Consider the following 22,841-nt stretch of genomic DNA (forward strand, 5'->3'; position numbering starts at 1 on the left):
TGAAAAATATTCCAATTAACAATATCGTACTTAACACTCAAATTCGACCTTGAAATGTCAATATCAATGCCCTCAATCAATAGTTTGATTTAAAAAAAAATATTATCTTAATCAAAATTTCATGCACAGCTAATGTAATGGAACCTAGATTAGATTAATAATTTGCTGAAATTGGTAAAGCATCTATATAAAGAGACATTAGTCAGTTTAGAGAATTTCTAGATAGCTTATGTTTCGTCCAATACCAATACAATTTGATAGGATTACTCTGATAGAAATCGTATTCTAGATAAGATAAGCCATCTTCCAAACATAGTTCCCATTAATAAATGAAATTTGACCAGACAAATTGAATATTGATGAAGTCATGTTTTTGGTGTTATTATGCAACAAATTTAGAGTACAATGTTTATAAACAATACATAAAAATATTTATCAACTTAATCACCCAACATTATAGGATTCCTAAGCTATAATTTTTACATCAACAGCATACATTTGCATTATACCTTTAAAGTAAAAAGGATCTATACCTGAATTTTTAAAATTTTCAACATTACCGACACACTAGGAACATGTGATGCATCTATTGCCTGAAATGGAGCCATTTTCCAGCTTTTAGTAACAAGTGAAAATACTGTTGTTTCTGTTACTGTTTTATGATTGGTTTAAGGTTTTATTACTTAGAATTAATATACTTAACGTTATTTATATCTGTAGTACACTTTGAATACTGACTTACCTGATAAATGTCCTGCGCAGTTGGCTAATCTTTCTTGAGATTGGCCGCTGTGGCCGAAATCGGTCTGGAGGACCTTACATTATAAAGTTTATCTGCAACATTTCTTCACAATATTCATTTGAAAAGGGCCAAATATCGTTACTATTTATTTATACGGTATAATAATATATGTAGTCAACACATTTAAATGCTCGTTTATTATGAATTTTCACTTTGTATTCATATTTTGCGTTTGAATGATATACCAGGATCGGTTTCAGAGCCCCCAGCAAAGGTGGTCGTTAAGCTTCAATGACAATGGGACACTTTCTAATACAAGAATAACGTTTACATTACAGTATGAACGAAAACCGACTTTAAATACCATACAGTAAAGTCTGTTTTCCACGTGATAGTGAAAATCAACAGTTGTTTGTAGATGTGTAATTTATTCATAGGAAAACTCACAGTTGGATGAATTGCTCGACGCGTGGAGTATAGTGAAGCAAACCCTGAATTCTTTTCTTTTCAACTCATTTTGTACTCATTCTGTATAGTTTCTTGTTGTTTCATAATCGTTATGTGTTTTACTAAAACTTAAGGTTATGTTTTGTTTCTTTAACTGCAATTATTTTTATGTTAGCCTAAATTGAGCTGCCAATAATAATAATTAATGAAGGGAGGTATGGTTCTTTCAAAATTTAATTATTATATACACTATTATTTTGACCTGAATATATATAATACAACATAATCATTATATCAACACAAGAAATATATTTAGATCGATTGGTGCAAGCCTTTTTATAGATAGAGAGTTTTCAAAATAATGTGTCTATTGGTTTGGCGGTCTATGTTCAAATCACGAAAATTTATTCATTTCCATGAAATTTAGAAGTTGCTGAATTTTTGTCTACAAATCAGAAAGTTTTTGAGGTGTTATGTTTGATGTGCGAGCATATATTGAGGTACTACAAGAACATGAAATTGACGTCTGTCACGTCAAAAGTCTAAAATAAAAGCGGATGAAACTGCGAAGCGAAACTTATAATATTAAATACTAAAATCTCCTTCGAAACGCGCTGCAACTTTTAGTATAATTTGTAAGTATATTTCTTGGAGTGTTTAAGACGACATATATATATGTCGTCGTCGTATAGTAACGAATCCAATTTGATATGTGTTCTGAAAACAAATATTTTAGTAAAAGCCTCAGTGATATTTTATTTATTTTTAATATTCATTTATATACTAGTCCGTCGTGTCAAAGAAGTTGAGATATTTTAAGAAAAAGATAACTCAAATGAAAAACAATACGTAATAACTTTCTATCTATACTTATGTTTTTTATTAATGATTTTCAATTAATAAATTACAATAGCTCAAATTTCACTTATTATTAATATTTATGCGAACTATTCATAACCACAAAATGACACGCTGGGTTAGATACATCAAAATTTAATATATCAGTTAAATTTGCACCAGCCAATTAGTATGAACATTCAAAATTGTCATTCATAAATATTAATACCATATGATTAGAGGTAACATTTAGAAAATAGGCAAGTCAATCAATAACTCGAATCAAATTCTTGTCGGAACACGACAATGCTTTTACCGACAAATGATGGACGGGCCATAATGACCAGTAGTTTTATTAACGTTGGGTATTGTTTTTGTTACTTCCAAAAGATGAAATACCTTATGTGTTTATTATTAGTTTTTATAATAAAAAAACATATAGTTTGATCATTAATTTTATAGCAAAAATATATGTTTACAAATGATCATCGTTATCGGATGTCAACTTGACGTTTGGCAGTCAGTGTGTGATCGCCTTTCGATCTCTGTGTAATGATCTTGTAATATTATGTGAGCGATTCTCGTAAATACATATAAACATATTTATTTAGTGTATCTTGAAAACGGCTATAACGGTATAGCTCAAACTTTGTATGTAGATAAGGTTTCGCTTATTAAGTTTATGCTATAGTATATTTCCGCAACATGTAACTTTTTAAGACAAAGGACACGTTTTTTCTAACTAGTAGAGATTGCTTCGGTGGCTCAGATATAAGCCAGGTACAACAGATACAAATCAATAATACGGGATGGTCTAGTGGTTCGAGCACGTGAATCTTAACCAACGATTGCGGATTCAAACGCATCCAGTATAACGGAATTATCATGTGCATTTGTGATTATAATTCATCCCGCGCTCAGGGCTGAAGAAAAACATTGTTAATAAACCTGCAAGTGATAGATAATAATCTACCACATGTGCTTTCAACAACTCGAATTGGGGTTGCGTGGTGGAAAAATTTCTAAATATAAATCTCCTCATAACGGTGAAGGCCTAGGAGTAGGATATTTTTACCTTTTATAATTATTAATCTTTGATAGACAATAGTTTGAATAAAAAATTACTTCGCCCCCAATTTATATAGACGATCATGGAATAGCGATTTTGTCTTCTAAAATTATTTAAGATTTCTTTCCAATCTTCTATTTTTAAAAGCAATTACAGAAGGGATTTAGTTTTTCAAATTAAGAAGATATGGACATCTTGTAAAGTTATATTATTACAAATATATTTTGTATCACAAACTTGCTTAGCTGAACATGCTTAGAATTCAAAAGTTGCAAGAATAAGTAAATATAAATTAGAAACACAATTCTTATATTACATCATACAATTGTTTAAATTTATCTCAACCATCCCAAATTTAAAGGTTAAAGATCCTCGTTTTAGTAGTGATAAGAAATACAACTCGAGAAAATAATGCCTCAAATTCACGTCCATCTATTACCAGAGGGATCAAAATATTGTCTTAAGAGACCTTCTGTATAGCGATCCTAAATAAAGTTTTCTTATCAAACACAATACGAGCTAAATCGAAATGTTGAATAAATAGATTCTTTGTTTCCGACACTTCTTAATATCTAACCAGCTTATCGTCTTCTCTAATTAACATTTCAAAGATCAATGGAAATGTAAGGGGAATGTTCAAGATAAATGATATTGATACAGAGATTAAGTTATTCAACCTAGTTGTTCAATTTTATTATAAACATGAATAGCCATAGCTTGCATTGTGTAGATATTGCAAAATATAAATATAAAGTTATTTTTAATAAATGTCGCACACGACTTGTTTAAAAATTGAAACTAATTTAGATTCAATTAAATATTTAACATCAAGTACCTAAGTCCCACCAAATAACTTTTTAAAGTAATTAATTAGATTAAAATATAAACATTTTGATCCCAGATCCGTTATGTTTGTATAAATGAATATTTTTAGGAATGCATAAAATATTATCAAAAATTTTAACCCGACATTGAATATATTTTAAATAAAAAGTAAACTGTTAGAATTAGTGTCTTGAATTATTTAAACTTCATTACGTTCCGTGGATGAAATTCAGAAACTCCAAGTACCAACTTCAAGTAGCTGTATTTATGAATAGAATACCAAAGTTTCTCAGTGAGCAGTGACTTACGTATTTCCCTTGGTTCGTGGTTTTAATGAAATCGTTGAATAATACGAGCAGTTACTAGGAGATACAGGAAATTTAAATCTGAACTTCGCGGACAAGTTTTGAACTTATGGTTAATAAAATAAATAAATATATAAGTAACAAGAACATTTACATTAAACATCTTATAAAAACATTAGTGTATTTTTTACAGCTACAGTTTGGTCAGCTAATCAATATTGGTAGAGCAGTGTACAAATCGAGTACTGGACCAATAAGTCAATTGGAATAAAAAGACGATTCATTACTTGTAATAAATTTGTCCGAAGTTTCGATTATTGTGTAAGTTTGATATTTAAAATTGTAAGCTGTCTCATATTACAAATTTACATATATAAAATATGTAATAATGCTATGTGTATTCCATATATGATTTGAACAACCTTCATATTTATATTTGTATATATTTATCATTTTTATTGAAATACAAATTTTATAAAGTAATGTATTATAGGTACATTGAAAAACCACAAAGGTTTGACCTCAGATTATTAATAAATTGAATTACATAATATAATTAACAAATACAATAAAAATAATATGAAATACATGGAAATAAAAACATTTGAAATAATAATAAAATAATAATATATGTATAGCTTGGCCAGGAAATATTTTTTGAGCTTTTTCTTGATACTTGTGCGCGTTACCGTACCCGACTTATCAATCGACATATAAACTCCACAAGCTATTATTTACTTTATTCGTACGTAAAACTATTATTTAAATTAAACGACTACAAAATATGAATTGACAATGTTCGATGTCAAAGCGCTGTCAATGCATTGTACCCCAGGGCTTACCTACAAAACTCCATGCTCAATGCGTGGCTGAAAAACAATGGTCTAATCGAATAATCTGCCCGGAGGGGTTCAAATGCGGTTCAACAAAGCGAGTCATGCTTACAAGGGTTTGGGGGAAAAGGCTTTGTATGAAAAGTGATGGGTAAAAGTATATTATATGATAAATTAGAATTTTTAAAAACTATTTGAAATTTGTTTAATATTCATATACTACTATTATAAAATGTTTATTGTTTTAAAGTTTGAGCATGTATATAAGAAGTATTTTATAACATTCTAATATGATAAAGAGATAAGTTTGGCGGTTTATTTTTTGGAAATCACGCAAAAAGTACTAATTAAATTGATATGAAGCTTCTATAATTTTATAAACTGACATTCAATCACGGATAAAGTACATACTCAAACATTTGAGTATGTACAAATAGTCTTTGTCCGCGATTACGTTTTTTTAGTCTTTGTATAGTCTTTGTCCGCGATTCGTAATTGTCTCATTTGTTAAGGAGGTGGAGCCTTTTCAACCACTGCACCAGTAAACAATAAACTGAAAACCAAAATCTTCCCTCGATATGTAATCATTTCCTTATCAAAATGTCTACAACTTCGGAAATAAGTACCTGAGACACCGGCGAAAAATATTCATCGGGATAAATGAAATGTTAGTACTTAACAAGTATCTAGCACGTTTAACTTGTTGCCAAAACACGCAGGTTTTAAAACTAAAAAAGGAATATCGTGTAGCCTGTTAATATTCGGCCAATTCAACTCTAATTATTCCCATGCAAAATTAAAAGCCAAATTCAAATGTAGGGCGAGAAATTCACACAATATTAAACATTGAGACCATCGTAATTAATCCCATAATGCTTTGCTGACGTAAACAAATTCACCCGCCACGAATACAGTGGAAAGCTTTTAAAATATTTGTTATTCTTAACGTCAATCGAGTTTTAATTACCTTGGGAAGACAATAAAACGTTGCAACTAAATGTCTCTTCCACGCGAATTGTAAAGTTAAAAACATTTTGAATGCGAAGGATTTAATTGGTGTTTTTTTACAATTGCTATAAAATAATTCGTATTGCTTTCTCTTGTTAAAATGTATTGAAATTCGATTTTTAAATCAGTTTCACCTTTTTCAACATTTTTTTATTCACTATGAATTCAACGATATTCGAAAAGATTTTGAGATATATGCTCACATTCGCAATAAAAGAAATAAAATGTTAAAATAATAATAATTTTGTTAAAATGAATATTCGTAATGAATAGTCGTTTAGTATAAGTTTTGAAATTAAATTAATACTTTATAATCCACGAAATTAGCTTCAAAATAATATATTTTAAGTAAATATTCTTATTAAATAAATAAGAAGATAGAAAAAAAACAAAAAATAAAATAAAATAACAAAAAGCTTTATTTTCTTTCAATTATTCAATTGAATTTTAAGAATAATTTTACCTTTAAGAGCATTTCAGGACTTAGTACCACTTTTGAAATGTGTCTGAATTATTTGTGATAGGTTATAGTGACTATTCATGTTAATTTTTATTTCTTTTTTTTATTGAATGTAGTTAATATTTATTGCTAGGTCAGCATAATCCCTACTAGAAGTCATGAACGTCCCTTAGGTACAGAGAAATTTACTATGTCCATATATGACTGTAGTTTTACGACAAGCGTAAAAATATATTTCCTTTGACTTTCTTTAGAATCGATTTATAAATTTTCATTTCAGATCAAGGTCCAGAGTATTTTAATATAAAAAAAAACAACATTTTGTATCAAGTCATTGCTGTGACGGTTATATTAGAAATACGCACGTGTATTGATATACAAAAAAAACATATGATCATATGTTTCATGGAACAGATAAATAATTTAAGTAATTAGTATTGTAAATCTAAAAATAAATATAATTAACTCCTCTCAAAATATTTTAAAACAAAAAAATATATATTAGAAAGAAAATAACGAAGTATTGTTACTATATTTTCCACCACTGAATTTTCATGTGCTTAATTTGTGATTATAATTCATCTCGTGCTCTACGGTGAAGGAAAACATCGTGAGGAAACCTGCATGTGTCTAATTTCACTGAAATTCTGCCACATGTGAATTCTACCAACCCGCATTGGAGCAGCGTGGTGGAATAAGCTCCAAACCTTCTCATCAAAAAGAGGAGAGGAGGCCTTTAGCCCAGCAGTGGGACATTCACAGGCTGTTACGGTTACGGTTACGGTTACGGTTACGGTTACTATATTTACATACTAGAAAAACCCACGTGAAATTCAATTTTTGCTCCTTCAAAATTTGCCATTTTAACGTACATAAGGCCCATTGGAATAAAACACACGCATTGAAATTTCACATACAAATAAATAGCACGTAACTAAGATCCCCTTCTAAATTATATCTTATAGCAGAATACATAAATAAATGATATACAGCAAAATTGACCTGCGTCAGCTGTCATTTTTCCCATCGGGTATTGTAGAGACCGAACGTGACCAGCGTTAGAAATATTCGTAATAAAAACAATGGAATGATATCTGAAGGTGATTCCCAGCGACACTCATCTCATTAAAAATTATTATTTGTCGTTCTATGAAAAATATCTACAGTTAAGTATCGATTATAATTTGTATTCAAAAACGAGTATAGATATGATTTTATATTTTTGTTAATGTTAAAAAAATGTCGACTGAAGTCATTAAACAGTTAATGTTTTTTGTAGAACCTTGTACGTACCCGTGCGAAGCCGAGACGGGTTGCTAGTTTACAATGTAAGTCAGAATAGTTAGGAGCATTGTGTGAAATTAATTTTACTCTGTTATGTTTTATGGCCCTGCTGATGAACATAAAACTAAACTACATACGAGTACATGTCTCAAACTAGCTTACAAAATATATAATGTACAAAATTATTAACGTTTGCCGCCGCTATGAATATTATATTGTAAATTTCACCGCTTTTAAATTCTTTATTCCTTAATATCTTTTTGTAAGCACTTACCACGCTTATAACATATCTATTGTGTACTTTCAGTTTTTAACTGTACATATTTTTATTTGTGAAATATCAAATATCATTTGAATATGTCATTTTTATTTTGTAGTGTCAATTCTGTCACGATATAGATATACGTTTATGTTCGAAAGCGTTCACCGTGAACATCTTAAATAGGTACAAATAATAATAATATTAAAATAATTAAAAACCGGAATGTATAATACTTCATACTATTTTCAATCAATATATTACATTATAAAATTCACAATAAGGTTTTATTATAATTGATTCAGCAGTTTTTAAAATGAATATTGCTTCCTTAGTATCATAGCTGTCAACATCGAACAGAATTATCTCGCTTTTCTCAAAATAAATGACTTTAATATCGTAACAAGGATAATTTGATTAATAATGTTACGCGTGATAACTCTGTACGAGCATTCATGTCACGATCGCTCTCGTTCCTGGCTCTTGAGTAATTGAATTGTTCCCGCGTAAAACGTATTGAGTAGCGATTGCCTATATACGGGCATACTCAGGATTTAGGAAAAATTCAAATATTGAACGACATACGACACATTTTTTTCTCTACATTTAAAATAAGTTAAGCTGTTCTGTAAGGACAAATTCGAATTACGCAGACCATGATCGCGAAATATCAGAAAGTGATTTGCGACATTGATTAATTATAATAATTATATCATTTAATTGTTGTCATTATTTGACGAGTAAGACACGAAGCGAGTTCTAACAGAATAATTCTGCTGGAATGATTTTGACTTTAGGAATTTCATATTTTGACAAATTTCTAATTATTGGAGGTCCAGCTCTCTGTTCTCATTTTTTAGATCGATTGAGTCGCATGTGCATTTAGATTTAACTATATTTGTCAACGTTTTGTTTCACATAAATTGAGCATACTCTAAATATAATATTTAATCCAATATAATTTCATTGAACTCCATTTGAATAATATATTTCTGATCATGTATTAATGAAATACCATTAGTTTGTATTTTTTTAGTAATAAAATTGTGTTAAGAGTAGAAAAAATATTTTCTCTTAGTGTCTCAAATGGGAAGTTGTTAGTTTGAAAAATGAAACCATAATATTCAATCCAACTAATATTTGACAAGCGCCAAATACAAATCATTAAAAATACTGTAGCCATTAAATGGTGTAAATACGAGTATTTGCCTTTAATTCTAAATTGTATATTTATGCTGTCCCAGTCGTATACACCATTGTAGTAGTGCAAAATAAAATATAAAAGATGGAGCAATTCGTTTTATTGTCCCACTGTTAACGGAGGCTAGTCATATTACCAAGAAAATTGAGATTCGACAGAGAAATGGATGTTAGTATTCTTGTTACTATCTATTGTTAGTCATGATTTGTACAATAGGTATATATAAATATTTGGTATTAGTTCATAACAACATAATAACTGGAGTGGTCAAATTAAAATCTTAATGGAATATAGAAGCGTTACATTTACTTTTTTATTGTCAACAAACTACCACCAAACAAGACCACGTAACAAACTCAGTGAGCTCATGATGACAAAAAAATGTTTTCCATATTTTGTCTGTCATCTTTTATAAGTTATTGTTTACAGTAATACTACGAAAATTTTTCGCTACGTTTAAAAAAGTATTACAATATGTGTTGAAACAGAGCTACATACTACTTTTTAACAATAATATTACTTTATGATGCTCAAGCAAAATATGCTAAAATTCGTTATTCTGTGCAAAGATTCCTATTGCTACATTTTTATATCATATATTTTGCATGTTCATTTAAGAATATGTGATAATATTTACTTTATACAACAAATCTTATTCGTCACTCTAGTGGCAATAAAATAAAGCGATTCCCGAGGTTCGTATTACGGTCAATGAAATAACAGTTGTTTGTTTGGCAAAAAATTCTCAGTCCGGGCTTTGGATATTGGTAGCGCACACTACCGATACTCGCCGCGCGCGAGCGCCTCGTAAAACACTTAAAGCCTTTGATACTGTGCCTAAATTCACTCCAGTTGTATCCGCTAGCCATCCCTTCGGATTATGGGAGTAAGGTAATAGCGATTACATCTGTGTTTGTGCTTTAACACATACATTTGTACAATTATATCTTCAGCCTAGACTGTAATGAAATTAGCCACCGTGGTTGAAGTCGGTCAGCGATAATAATTATTATAACATAGTTTATTAACAAATTTTAAGCCATAATAACAAAAATATTTAAACTCTCACCCCACAGCTCAGATTATTAATTAATAATTAATTACTACATGTTTAAGCGACCGCATTATACACTAAATTAATGGTTAATTTACTAAAATTAACTGGCCTTATGAAATAAATTTTATTAACTGTATTTGTTTATTTTTAATAGGCTTATAAACAAAAAAGTTATACATTATAACACATAAGTAATACATTTTAACGAAGACGAATTGAGTAACTTTTTTGAAGTAAGTTAAATACACATAATTCTTGGTAAATTCCGGCCTTTGACCGCGAATTATAGTGTACTATTATTCGGGTTCAATATTTTATGATCTGTAATTTCTCATCAACATATCATCAACAAGCTGAGATGGCCTAGTGGTTAGAACGCGTGAATCTTAACCGATGATCGTGGGTTCAAACCCGGGCAAGAACCACTGAATTTTCATGTGCTTAGTTTGTGTTTATAATTCATCTCGTGCTTGACGGTGAAGGAAAACATCGTGAGGAAACCTGCATGTGTCTGATTTTATTGAAATTCCGCCACATGTGTATTCTACCAACTCGCATTGGAGTACTTAGTATTGTATTATACTTAGTATTATATTGAATACTTAGTATTGTTGCGTTCCAGTTTGAAGAATGAGTGAGCCAGTTAACTAAGCGATATATCATCTATAACATCATCATTGAAAACGCTGATTTTGATGAAAGATTAAAAATTAAAAAATATGCAGGTGAAAGCGTTGGTAAATGCTAGTATTACACAAAATTTTACAAATATCTCGACTACAAGACTTGGCGGTTATTTATAAGCTTATGAATTCGTTATAAAGTTGAACACGTGTTTAGGGGAAAATATTTTTCGAGAAATTGTTACTTAACACGATACTTAAAAGTAATGTAAAGGTATTGCAGGCTATTCACATTAAGTGTAACACGCCAGTTGGTACTTTAAAGTTTTGTGTGTTGCTTTGTGTACTATTATGGTTTCTGGGAGACGTAGACACAGATATATCGAATAATAAATGACTTAAAGTTAATCAAATCATATGTTCTCATTTAAAACTTATCATGTTCAATTTGATCTTTGACGTTTTCTGTGTTATATATTTTGTTGTTGTGTCAATGATGAAAGCTTAGCTAGCTAGCTAATTTTAATTCAATAATTATTGTATAACGTGCCTGTAAACATCCTTCTGTTGGAATGAGAAGACCTATCCTATCTTTTTTGAGAAGAATGTTAGATTAGCGTAAGTAGCTTACTTCTCAACGCTCCAATCCGGATTGGTTGATACACGTGGCAGATTTTCATCTGCAACATGCAGGTTTCGCCGCGATGTTTTATTTTACCACCGAGGACGAGATTAATTATTATAAAAGCAAAAAAAGCACATGAAAATTCAGCTATGCTTGTCCGGGTTTTAAATCATTGGTTACGATTCTCGTCTCTTAGCCATGGGGCCATCAAGACTGTTAATATTTGTTTATTAAGAAGGAAATAAATTTTCACAAATATATTCACCGCATGGGTGAAACCTTATATAAATCTTTACACTTACTTTTATATGGACTGTATATATATACATCATCTTTGACAGAATATGATTCTGTCATATATAATATAGCAATATAGATAGTCATTGATAGTACTGATTCAGGTTAAAATTAATCTTTAAAACAAAGTACTCTGATTATGAGAAGTTATCCAGAAATGGAGAAAAAAACACTTCGTGCGAATGAGTGGGTTGTCAATGACATGGCGCCTAGTTATCCATAGGTGGGTGACACTGCTTCGCATCAATATTTCAAACTTATAATAAAATCTATCAATACTCGAAATTATTGTAAAAAAGGATGCTAATGTATAATAACATTAGAAATATATATTTACTAAATTAAAATATGTTTACTTATATAATAGAAATATATAAAATATTATAATGGATTCGATTGATCAGTAGAAATAGTCCAAATTATCCAATAAAATATTTTGTAGTTCTTATGCAAATCTAGTGTTTCATTGTGTGGAATATTTGCATAAAAACGAAATCTGCCCGTCAGCCTTTCAGATACAGACACGAGGACCGGCTGGATAATTTATGACGCATTCGAGTTTCCAAGGGTCGCAGTTTATACTTATATAACAGTAAGAGTGCATCTGGCAAGCGATTATTTAGGGCAAGTTTGTGCTAGCGACTTCGTTCAGATCTTGAATATGTAGAGGACTACATTTGAGTATGTGAATGATTTGCAACAACACCTTTCAAGAGGTGACTTGAATTTGTATTCTATGCCCTGTAGCTTAAATATTAATATTAAAAACATTATTAAGTATTTATATAGATATTTATATGTCACACTATAGACTTTTTTGAACGAAAACACAAGTAGCTTATAATATATTAAACGGTTTCAATTTTTAGAACCGTATTGTAATTATAAAGAAGTTAGTAAAATGTTTTATCGAAACCAATTCTTATTATTTACATAATGTTAAAGTTCACGTTTATGTTTATTTAATGACGCTCGTTATATCCGATTTTGTTTAGATATTATTTGACAGACAGTATAAATTCTTATTAATATATTATAAGTGACATTACACTAAGGACCTTCAGTAATACGTATAAGTATAATGTAAAGGCGGGTACAATGAAGTAAAAGTCCATTTTAAATTGCTATAATAATACTGCACTTTCATTATATTAACGGTATAACTACGAGTACTTCGCCCCATTTACTACTCGCTTCTATGATTAAATGAACTCCTGTATTTAAAGTAATTTTGTATCGTCACAAGATTAAATTACTTTATTGTTAAGCTTCCACTTGCAAAGTAAAAAAAACTGGTAAGAAACTCACTAAAAATCTAAATTACCAAATATAATTAAAATTATATATCCTGTACGAAAATCTACATACATCACATACAATAAAAACTAAAACGTCGAGTGATTATCTACGGGTACTACCTCCAAACGTCGTAATTCTATTACATTTTAAAACAATCCTATATAATATAACTTATTTATAAATACTTTTTTTTTATTAAAAGCTTTAAACTTATTTATTTGTAAATTCGAATGTACTCGTAACGGTTCTTACAGCTTGCGGCTACACAATAGGGGTTTGTTTTGCAAACTTTTGAATTCCGATTATTTCCAGCTTTAACTTAATTAATAAAGAAGTTATATGTAAATATTTTTGTATTTTTTATTGCTTCTTTATAACAGTATAATAAAATAAGAGTAAAATAACAGTATAATATTAAAACAAGTGATGTTTTTTAGAGATAAAATACTATTTCTTTACAATTTCTAATACTTGAATTGTGAGGATACGGAATATTTATATCAACATTATTCTGTTTGAGATTTTTAAAATTAATTCAGTAAAATATTGTGCTGGTCTATATGTCTATGCGTATAATATTTGAGGATAGATTATGCTGTGTTTTATTACCAAAAATTTACTGGTGGTGAGCTTTGTGCAAGCTCGTCTGGGTAGGTACCACCCACTCATCAGATATTCTACCGCAAAACAGCAGTACTGGGTATTATTGTTTTCCGGTTTGAAGGGTGAGTAAGCCTGTGTAATTACAGGCACAAGGGACATAACATCTTAGTTCCCAAGGTTGGTGGCGCATTGGTGGTGTAAGCGATGGTTAACATTTCTTACAATGCCAATGTCCATGGGCGTTGGTGACCACTTACCGTCAGGTGGCCCATATGCTCGTCCGCCTTCCTATTATATAAAAAAATATTTTTTAAGTCATTTGTCCTACTACAAAGTATTTATAAAAAAATCGGATTGATCAATCATACTATTGCATATAATTTTTTACATAAGTGAGTACAATTAGTTTTTACTCAGTTACTGAATAAATGAAATCATTTCATTTAATACTCATTGTATTTTTTTATATAGTTTAATAATATATTTTTAATTTAATAGGACAAATGTCTAAAATAATAAATGAGTCCGTGTTTCCTCCTTTAGAAAATACTCCTGATATTTATTTTGATCTCGATGATGAATCAATGTCGATCGATATATTAGAATGTACATACATAAATATTATTCATTACTAGAGTTACAAGTAACAGTTTCTTATATATATACTTTGAAAGAGAAACATTATATGAATTTGTAACTATTTTATTTCGTAGAATTTTGAAGAGGTTCTCTTACATAAACAAATCGTCCCTTTAAGACCAATATCAATGTAGAACGATTCCCAATTAAAATGTCTTACTCTGATACCTTATTGAAATGTAAGACGTTTAATTTTAACTTCCGACAGAGAGACATACTTTACCGACTTGGATGAGCTTCAGCTGACACTGTTGATTCAAACGATTTTGCACCTCAAAGGGACGAAAATAGACAAGGATCGTTGACCCCACGGACGTCATATGATATTTGACTTACAGTCTCATTCATAGCTTTCAATACGATAATATTTTAATAATAAATAGTTACGCTATTTTTAGTTAAATTTAAATATCATTTCGTTTCGTTTGCCACTAAATTTTAATTCATAAATCATTCGAAGATTATCACTAGATTATTAAAATCATTTCTATAAATACTAAAAACAGTTTTTTATTGTTTCAGATTAAAAGCCGAGCGTGTAAAAGCACTATGACTGTGGATACCTAGTGTTGGACAGTGTTGTGTTTATCGATTATCGACATAATGGCTTGGTTGGTGTTGATGTTGCTTCCGCTTGTCGCGGCAGCTCTGCCGGCGACTGATACGGATGCATGCAACCCCGACAAAATGACCGTTTATCGGATGGTTCTACATACTTATTGGACGAGAGAAAAATTTCCGAAGCATTATCCGGACTGGAGGCCACCAGCCCAGTGGTCGAGGATATATGGTAAGAAACTATTTATTAAAAAAAATCATGACAGCACTGTTTTTTTTTTTAAATCAACAAAACAAATCAACATCAACCGTTATATATTTATTAAAAAATATAATGTAATTTTTTTTTCTTACGACATGACCCCAATAAATTTGAATAATCAATTATAGTTAACCGAAAAATACACATTCAAATTTCTTTTATTATTTTTTTTGAGCCGGTTGGCGTGGTTAGTAGAACACTTGCCTTTCACGCCGAAGGTTGTGGGTTCGATTCCCACCTAGGACAGACATTTTTGTGCATGAACATGTCAGTTTGTCCTGAGTCTGGGTGTAATTATCTATATAAGTATGTATTTACAAAAGAAAAGTAGTATATCAGTTGTCTGGTTTCCATAGCACAAGCTTTGTACAAGCTTAATTTGGGATCAGATTGCCGTGTGTGAAAAATGTCCCAGGATATTATTATTTTATTATTAAGCACATAAATATTTGAAATAAACAACATGTAAGTATAAGATATAGTGTTGATTGTATACATTTAGAAAAATTAAAGGAAACATAACCTATAAATATATCCGTGTTCGTTTGTACGTCTCGTCACACAGGAATGCTAAAAATAAAACGTTCAGTGACATTTTCGTCTTAAATAGATATTTAAGATGGTTGTATTTTAAATAAGGGGAAAACCTGATTGCTTTTTACTATATTTTGATACACACTTACTTTTTTACTTTACAATATATATTAGATTGTAAGTCAAAAACAAGAATAATAACATTTTTTTTTCAAATGTACAGCTTTATATTATTTAGCACACTATTATTATACGGACTCACACGTGAACATTTTTAAGCTTGTGATTAGTTACACAATGTCCTGTCGTCTTCTTTCGAATGTAAAATCGATATTGACAGAGAGAGAAATCAGTGTTTAATTAGTCGCTAAGCAACATTTATAAGTAAGGCCAATCATTTTTAATAGTATTTTCTTGATCATTTAAAATTGATGACTGTGTTCAATATCAATCAATTCACAAGTTATATTTGAATTTATTAAGCTACCTGCTCGGGTTTTAATCACTATCATACGTTCTGACGAAACGTGGTGATGGCAGATACAACTCTGCGAAACAAGTAAAGAATAGGCGCGCTTACGTCTGCATCAGCGTATTCCTATAAATAGTATGACGATATTTGTGATCGTTTTCCAAAATAAACTCATAGAGCGAATTACTGATACTTCATTGATAGGACTACAAAAAATACTAATAAAAGTCCAAATTATATAACAACTTCATTAGTCATTGAACACATAATGACAGTTAAGTAAAATTGTATATGTTTTCGTTCTGATAGTTAAAAGCAACGGGGATCTGATTGTTAAACTTCATAGTTGTATCGTAACTCCAAGGTCAGATGCATCTATTTCAAGTTAAATTACTAATATATATATAATAGCTACAATTATGTGACCGATATATTCAGCATACAATAAAATAATAGCAAAACAAAATCACATAGATGACCTACAGCTTGTCAAACGCTTTCTTATCTTGAGCAGAAAGTGTGTAGCTTGTTCCTGCCGATGTCACACTGATAAGCACGAGATATAAATGAATAATTATAAGCTCATGGAAACCCAGTGGTGCTTGCGCGAGTATGAACCTGCAATCTTCGGTTCAGATTCGCGTATTCGCCACTGAGTTAACTCGGCTTTAACACAAAACATTATTTTGATGGTTTCGTGGTGAATAACGGGCTAATCTTAAGCACTATCAGTCCGATTTGTAATATTGTTTTCAATACGAAGACGAAAACTTTTTAAGAATACTTTTAAGGCGTATAGATTAGACAAATTCCACTATAAACATACGTACGTAAGATCAGTAAGTATTAACGTCAACCAATGCGGCAATAACGTTTATGTGAGAAACAGACAATCATCATTCAAATTTCTCCAAGACAAATATCAAAGTTAGAATTTTGGATTCTATTTATAAGAACATATATTGAAAATTTTGTTGAATGATGTTATAAATACGGCAACTATCCAACATAATTTAATATTTCCTCACTTAGGACTTTTTACAAATATTAATTAAGGTAATTATATTTCCTCACTTAGGATTTTTTACAAATATTAATTAAGGTAAATATATCTCAAACTATCGGCGCACGTTTTTAATGATTCAATGTTCTCGACTATCATCTGATCTACATTTGCAACTCGACCTAAAAACTCAAATGTCTGCAAAGAAAACGATAAAAATACAGTCAGTAATAATATTTCTTGATAATAAAATTACAAGCGTTTGAGATCTGAAGAACTTTAAATACTAAAAATAGGTTTAAAGTATCCTTTTAACATAAATAAACGGTAATAAATGAAACGATATTTTCCATTAATTTTGAGTAATATTTCTAAAGAAATAACTCTTTTGTAAATAATAAATTATATAAAAAATTCGCTGAAAAACATCGCTAAAAAACTCATGCGATTTAATTTTATTCATTTTTATTTAACACTTTTTGCACAACATATACATAAAATGAGAGAAGTAGGAAACAATCAAAGAAAAAGAAAATAAAAAAAAATGGTGCGCAAAGGCGGTCTTATCGCTTATAGCGATCTCTAACAGACAACCTTTGGTGAGAGAATTTTGTAAGAGAACAGATAAGTGCATTTACATATAAAAAGGTGATACTAAATATTTAATAAACTACACATATCTACATCCCACTAACCACATATAATAATATATACATACATACACATACATACAAATATATATATATATATATATATATATATATATTTGTATAGTTTTTATTATAGTTTTTATTTTTAGTTATATATTCAATACAAACTGTATTCAATATTTATTTAAGTCGGAATTCAATATTTTCATCTCAACGTTACTAGATTAAGCCGAATAATAACTGGATAGTTTTCATATTAACTAAGTCTGGCACAGCGCCAGTATTGAGTGTGGAAATAGACAGTCATCGATAGAAACAGGAAACTTGACTGTCACAACACTATTGTTTGAGAAGTGTAACTTGGTAACATTTCTTTGATGTGTCGCTATATAAAAAATCATCTAGAATTTTCGTTATAATAAGATTTATGTAATAAAAATATTGCAAAGCAAGATTACGTATCGAGGTTTTTTTAACAAAGGAACAAATAGGTGCGTCAAAATATATTTATGACAGTATTATATATTCATAACATTTTTTTGTATGAACACGAGAAGTAACATAAGGTTTCCGACAATGTAAAGTCAATTTATCTTTCAGGAAAGGTATTCGTTTTTATAATAAAGAAATATTTAATTTAATATAAACAAATTTATATTAAATTAAACATCGTGCCATTCAATATTATTTTTGGCAATCGGGACAAAATAAAATGCTGTGTGGAAGAAAATATTCTTATACAAGTATGATTAAATAAGTTTTAAAAAGGAAATAATGTAAATATTTTATTAATAAAAAATAAATTAACTAAACAAATAAATGTAGTAAAATTTACTTTTATATTTGCTTTAAATATATATGTATCTAAACTGCGTATACATGAAATAGTAATATTTAATTTAAATGGCTCTTTCGTTCTTCAAATCTTCTCAAGCAGTTGCTGTTTAAACTTTAGACGATATTCGCTTCGCTTTGTTTTCTTTCCATTAGTATTAATTCAGGATTAGGATTACGAAGATGTGTGTTGATGCATCGCCAGATTAATACGTTTATAATAGATAATGCATAGGTTGATTTTAATATTATTACAAAATTATTACACTTTAATTATATTACATATTCACTTGTGGTGTAGTTTAAGTAGAATTAATAAAACGACAAAAATGTCCTTATTGTAATTTTTCATATATGAAAAATTATTCGTTTAGTTTTGTTTAATTTTCAAATTAGAATGAATTTTAAAGAGTTCTACAATAACGTCAAAAATGAACTTATATCGAATATTATAACGGTGTATGTCATTTTCCTAATCAAAACTTCTTTAATTATATTTAAATAAAAATGGTTATAAAATTTGTCAGAATAACTCATGTTGAAAAAATATATAAGTAATGAAAATTGTTTGTTTATTATTTTAAAACTCTCTAATAAAATTAGTATCAAAGATAAGAAAATATCTTCATTGAAAATCCCATGAACGGTTAAAAGCTTTGAAGGTCTACAAAATCTTTTTAATTACTGTCAGAAATTCGTCCAACATTACTTTTTGAAGTATCTTAATAATTTATTAAACCGCTTAACAATTTAGAAAGGAAAATTTAAGTTTATCTATTTAAAATAAATTATTAAATATTCACGTTTATTTTATTTTAGTTATATAATTATATAAATGGCAAAAATCTAATTAATATAAGAAACGTAACGAGATTAAAATCACGATAACAGTTATAAGTCGTATTATTAAGTCGTAATGGCACAGTGGTTAGAACACCTGAATTTTGTATGAAGATTGCGGGTTCGGACAAGGGCAAGCACCACTGAATTTACATGCTTATAATTAATTTCTTACTTAGTGATGAATGGAAATGTCGTAAGGAAACCTGCATGTATATGATATTGTGAAATTGGAGAAGTACGAAGGAGAGATGGCTGTTGATTTTTTTCGTTTGCTATGAAAGATTTTTGAAGAACCGGCCGCATATACAACTTGTTAGTTTTTTACTAAATCAACATATCCTATATTAATAAGATCGAATGTAGAAAATTAAATAACAAACTTAACTTTAAAATAGGTAGGCAGACTGGCAAATTGGCAGCCTAATGGTAAGACAGAACCGCCTTTGGCATTGTAAGAAATATTAACTATCACCTAATTACACTGGCTCACTCGAATCATATTTGTTTGACTTATATTTACTATTTATTTTATTACCAAACATACTACAGACAATACTGTGCATAGCTGTATGCAAGTTTGTAGCGTCATTAACCCAGTGTCATTATGGACGCAAGTCGTAAAATTTAGGAAGCCATGGTTGGCAGCGCATTCACAATATAAGAAATGGCTTATATTTCTTAGGCGTGTCCTACGAGGCGTGGCCCTAAATAAGTAAACAGGCGGGTCTTGCTTGCTTCGACCCTGAGGAGGCTTCGTTATCCATACATACCTTTTATCAATATTTATGGACAGAGGTAGCCACTTACAACAACGTGTAACGTATTCCTATTTAACTTCTTACTTTGAATGAAATTAAACGAGCAGCCGCAGCCTCACACCCATTTTGGTCTAATTCTCATTCAGCTTAACGTTCAGCTTAAAGTGCGATGCAAAACTTCGTTTAAAAATTAATATAAAATGTTTATCATCCTCATTGTAACTTCCGTCGTTGAGATTAATTTGAAAATGTTAAACAATCCTTATTACAGCTCCTATCCTTATACTTAAATATTTTATTAAAATTCCGTGAGGTTAAATTGCTTCCTTCGAGTTCTTTGTGAATCAAAGAACACCGGATGACGAGAACAGTCCAATTTTGTAGTAAATGTAAACAAACAATGGATTTATCTTAAAATATACAGATTATCTTAATTAAATTCTTGGATTATTTTGTCAAAACAATCTTATTTAATCAGTAACCTTCACTAGGTTATATTTGAAATTTTGAATTCATTGCCAAAACAATAAATTTATTATATATTCTGTTGATTTTTGATTAGTTAAAAACAGTATTCATTAAATACAGTATTCTGTTCAATTATTTTGTACTAAACGAAATAAAATAAACATAAATAACGACTTATAGAAATAAATGATAAAACATAATATTGCGTCCATAGATAAGACGTAAAATTTTAATTAGTAGGATTGGATACGATTAAATAGAAATAATGATTACTGGAAATAATAAATAGATTGACGTCTTAATATTATTGAATATCATCTTTATAACTATTATGTATGTAGCATAATTATGAATGGTGAGGAAGATAGACGTGAAAAGTTTTGAGTGATCACAATGTCACATTAAAATAAAAATAATGTCCTCCAGACCACTTTCGGCCACGGCGGCCAATCTCAAGAGCGATTAGCCAACTGCGCAGGAGATATTATAGTGCACAAAAGTGTGCGTAAACACAGGTGCACTCTCTTTTCCCTAACTCTCATAATCTGATGGGACGGCAATCCGACACGACCGGAAAGAGTTCAGGCGCAGGACCAACGGTTTTAAGTGCTTTCCGAGGAACACACTTCCAACTAAATTAAAATATTAATATAACAACAGCAAACAATTTTACCTGACTTCATAGCTATACGACTATAAGTTCGTTATTAACGAAGAATCTATATTTATTGTACACCTGCCTCGTTCATTTTTCGTCACAAGCGCCACTACGTTGGTATAAAATTAGCAAAATATTCTACTATGACTTAGTCATATCGCTCTCGATATATTATTCATATCAAAACTTGGCACGGCGTCAACTCTGACTAGTTGAATCTCGTATCCCATTTGTAATGATCTCCTAGCGACCACTAAAAATTACATTTTCCTGTAGTAAAAGTGTTTACCGTTTTGAATGCAGTTTCTTTCATTTAACAACTGGTTTATTTCGCTATTTTTAATGAAAATAAATTTATTAACTTAGTCCAGGCTACTGTTGTAGAATTTTTGAACAGGAAAACCCAACAAAATTTTTATTGGTCCTGGCTGGACCCATTGGATTTGAATCTAGGGCTTAGGGACATGCTACTTTATAAACTAGGAAACTACGCATGACTATCATATCATTATTCGATTTACATATTTCAATTTGTTTTTATGAGGCTGTCCAAACAAAAGCCTTTAGCTCTAGGTCTTAAATGTCTATAATTCTTTTTTTCATTTGTTTTAAGGTCTTCCTAATTTTCTCGTGCCATATTTGTTTTAAAATATTATCTATCTATATTTTTGAAATTAAATATTTAACGATCGATGTCTCCATATTTTTGCAACACAAAAAATCGCTATAAATACACATATGTAAATACTAATAAATATAAACAAAATTTGAGCAAATAAATAATCCCTATCTTTCTCCACCACACCGTCTGCCGTTAAAAGTTTTATCGCTTTGAACGATATCTTACAGACCTTTTGTTATGAGAATTTTTTATGACTAGAATTAAAGTATCTGAAATTAATTTATTATTTTCCTATCCATTGTAGAAGTTGCAGATAGTTAGTTAGACTATCTAGTTATAAAGTACAATTTTAATTAAATAAAAACAACTTGTTGAGAATAAAAAGAAATGGTTATTAAGAAACAGCATTTGCATATCAAAATATAAACGCACCAACCAACCGCACCAAGTACCCCTTCTCCTTTAGAGAAGGATTTAGGGTTTATTGCAAGTTTGTGGTTAAACATATGGCAGATTTTTTGTTTGTGTGAGTGGTTAAACACAGGCAAGTTTCCTCACGATATCTAACTTGTCCAAGCATGCAATGAGCATCACACGCTATACACGTGAAAATCGGTGATACTTTCACGAGTTCAAACCTGAAATCTTCGGTTAAGATTCACGGTTTGTAACCACTGAGCTATTCCGCGGTGATGAATGTATATATTAAGTTATATATTTCAAAAATCCTCATCTCATCTAAGTTTTGTAAGAAGCTACTGTGCAA

At 29.9% G+C, this 22,841-nt stretch overlaps 1 protein-coding gene across 1 annotated transcript in view; it reads left to right on the forward strand.

The window, feature by feature from the left end:
• The window catches only part of LOC126772362 (spondin-2), a 53,375-nt gene that overhangs the window by 14,744 nt on the left and 15,790 nt on the right, over positions 1 to 22,841 (forward strand). The window contains exon 2 of the mRNA XM_050492706.1: positions 14,936 to 15,203. Within this exon, the coding sequence (XP_050348663.1) occupies positions 15,017 to 15,203 (187 nt within the window). The 5' untranslated portion in view covers positions 14,936 to 15,016. The remainder of the gene's footprint in view (positions 1 to 14,935; positions 15,204 to 22,841) is intronic.

Source organism: Nymphalis io, chromosome 12 (genome assembly GCF_905147045.1).
Source record: "Nymphalis io chromosome 12, ilAglIoxx1.1, whole genome shotgun sequence".
Lineage (NCBI taxonomy): Eukaryota > Metazoa > Arthropoda > Insecta > Lepidoptera > Nymphalidae > Nymphalis > Nymphalis io.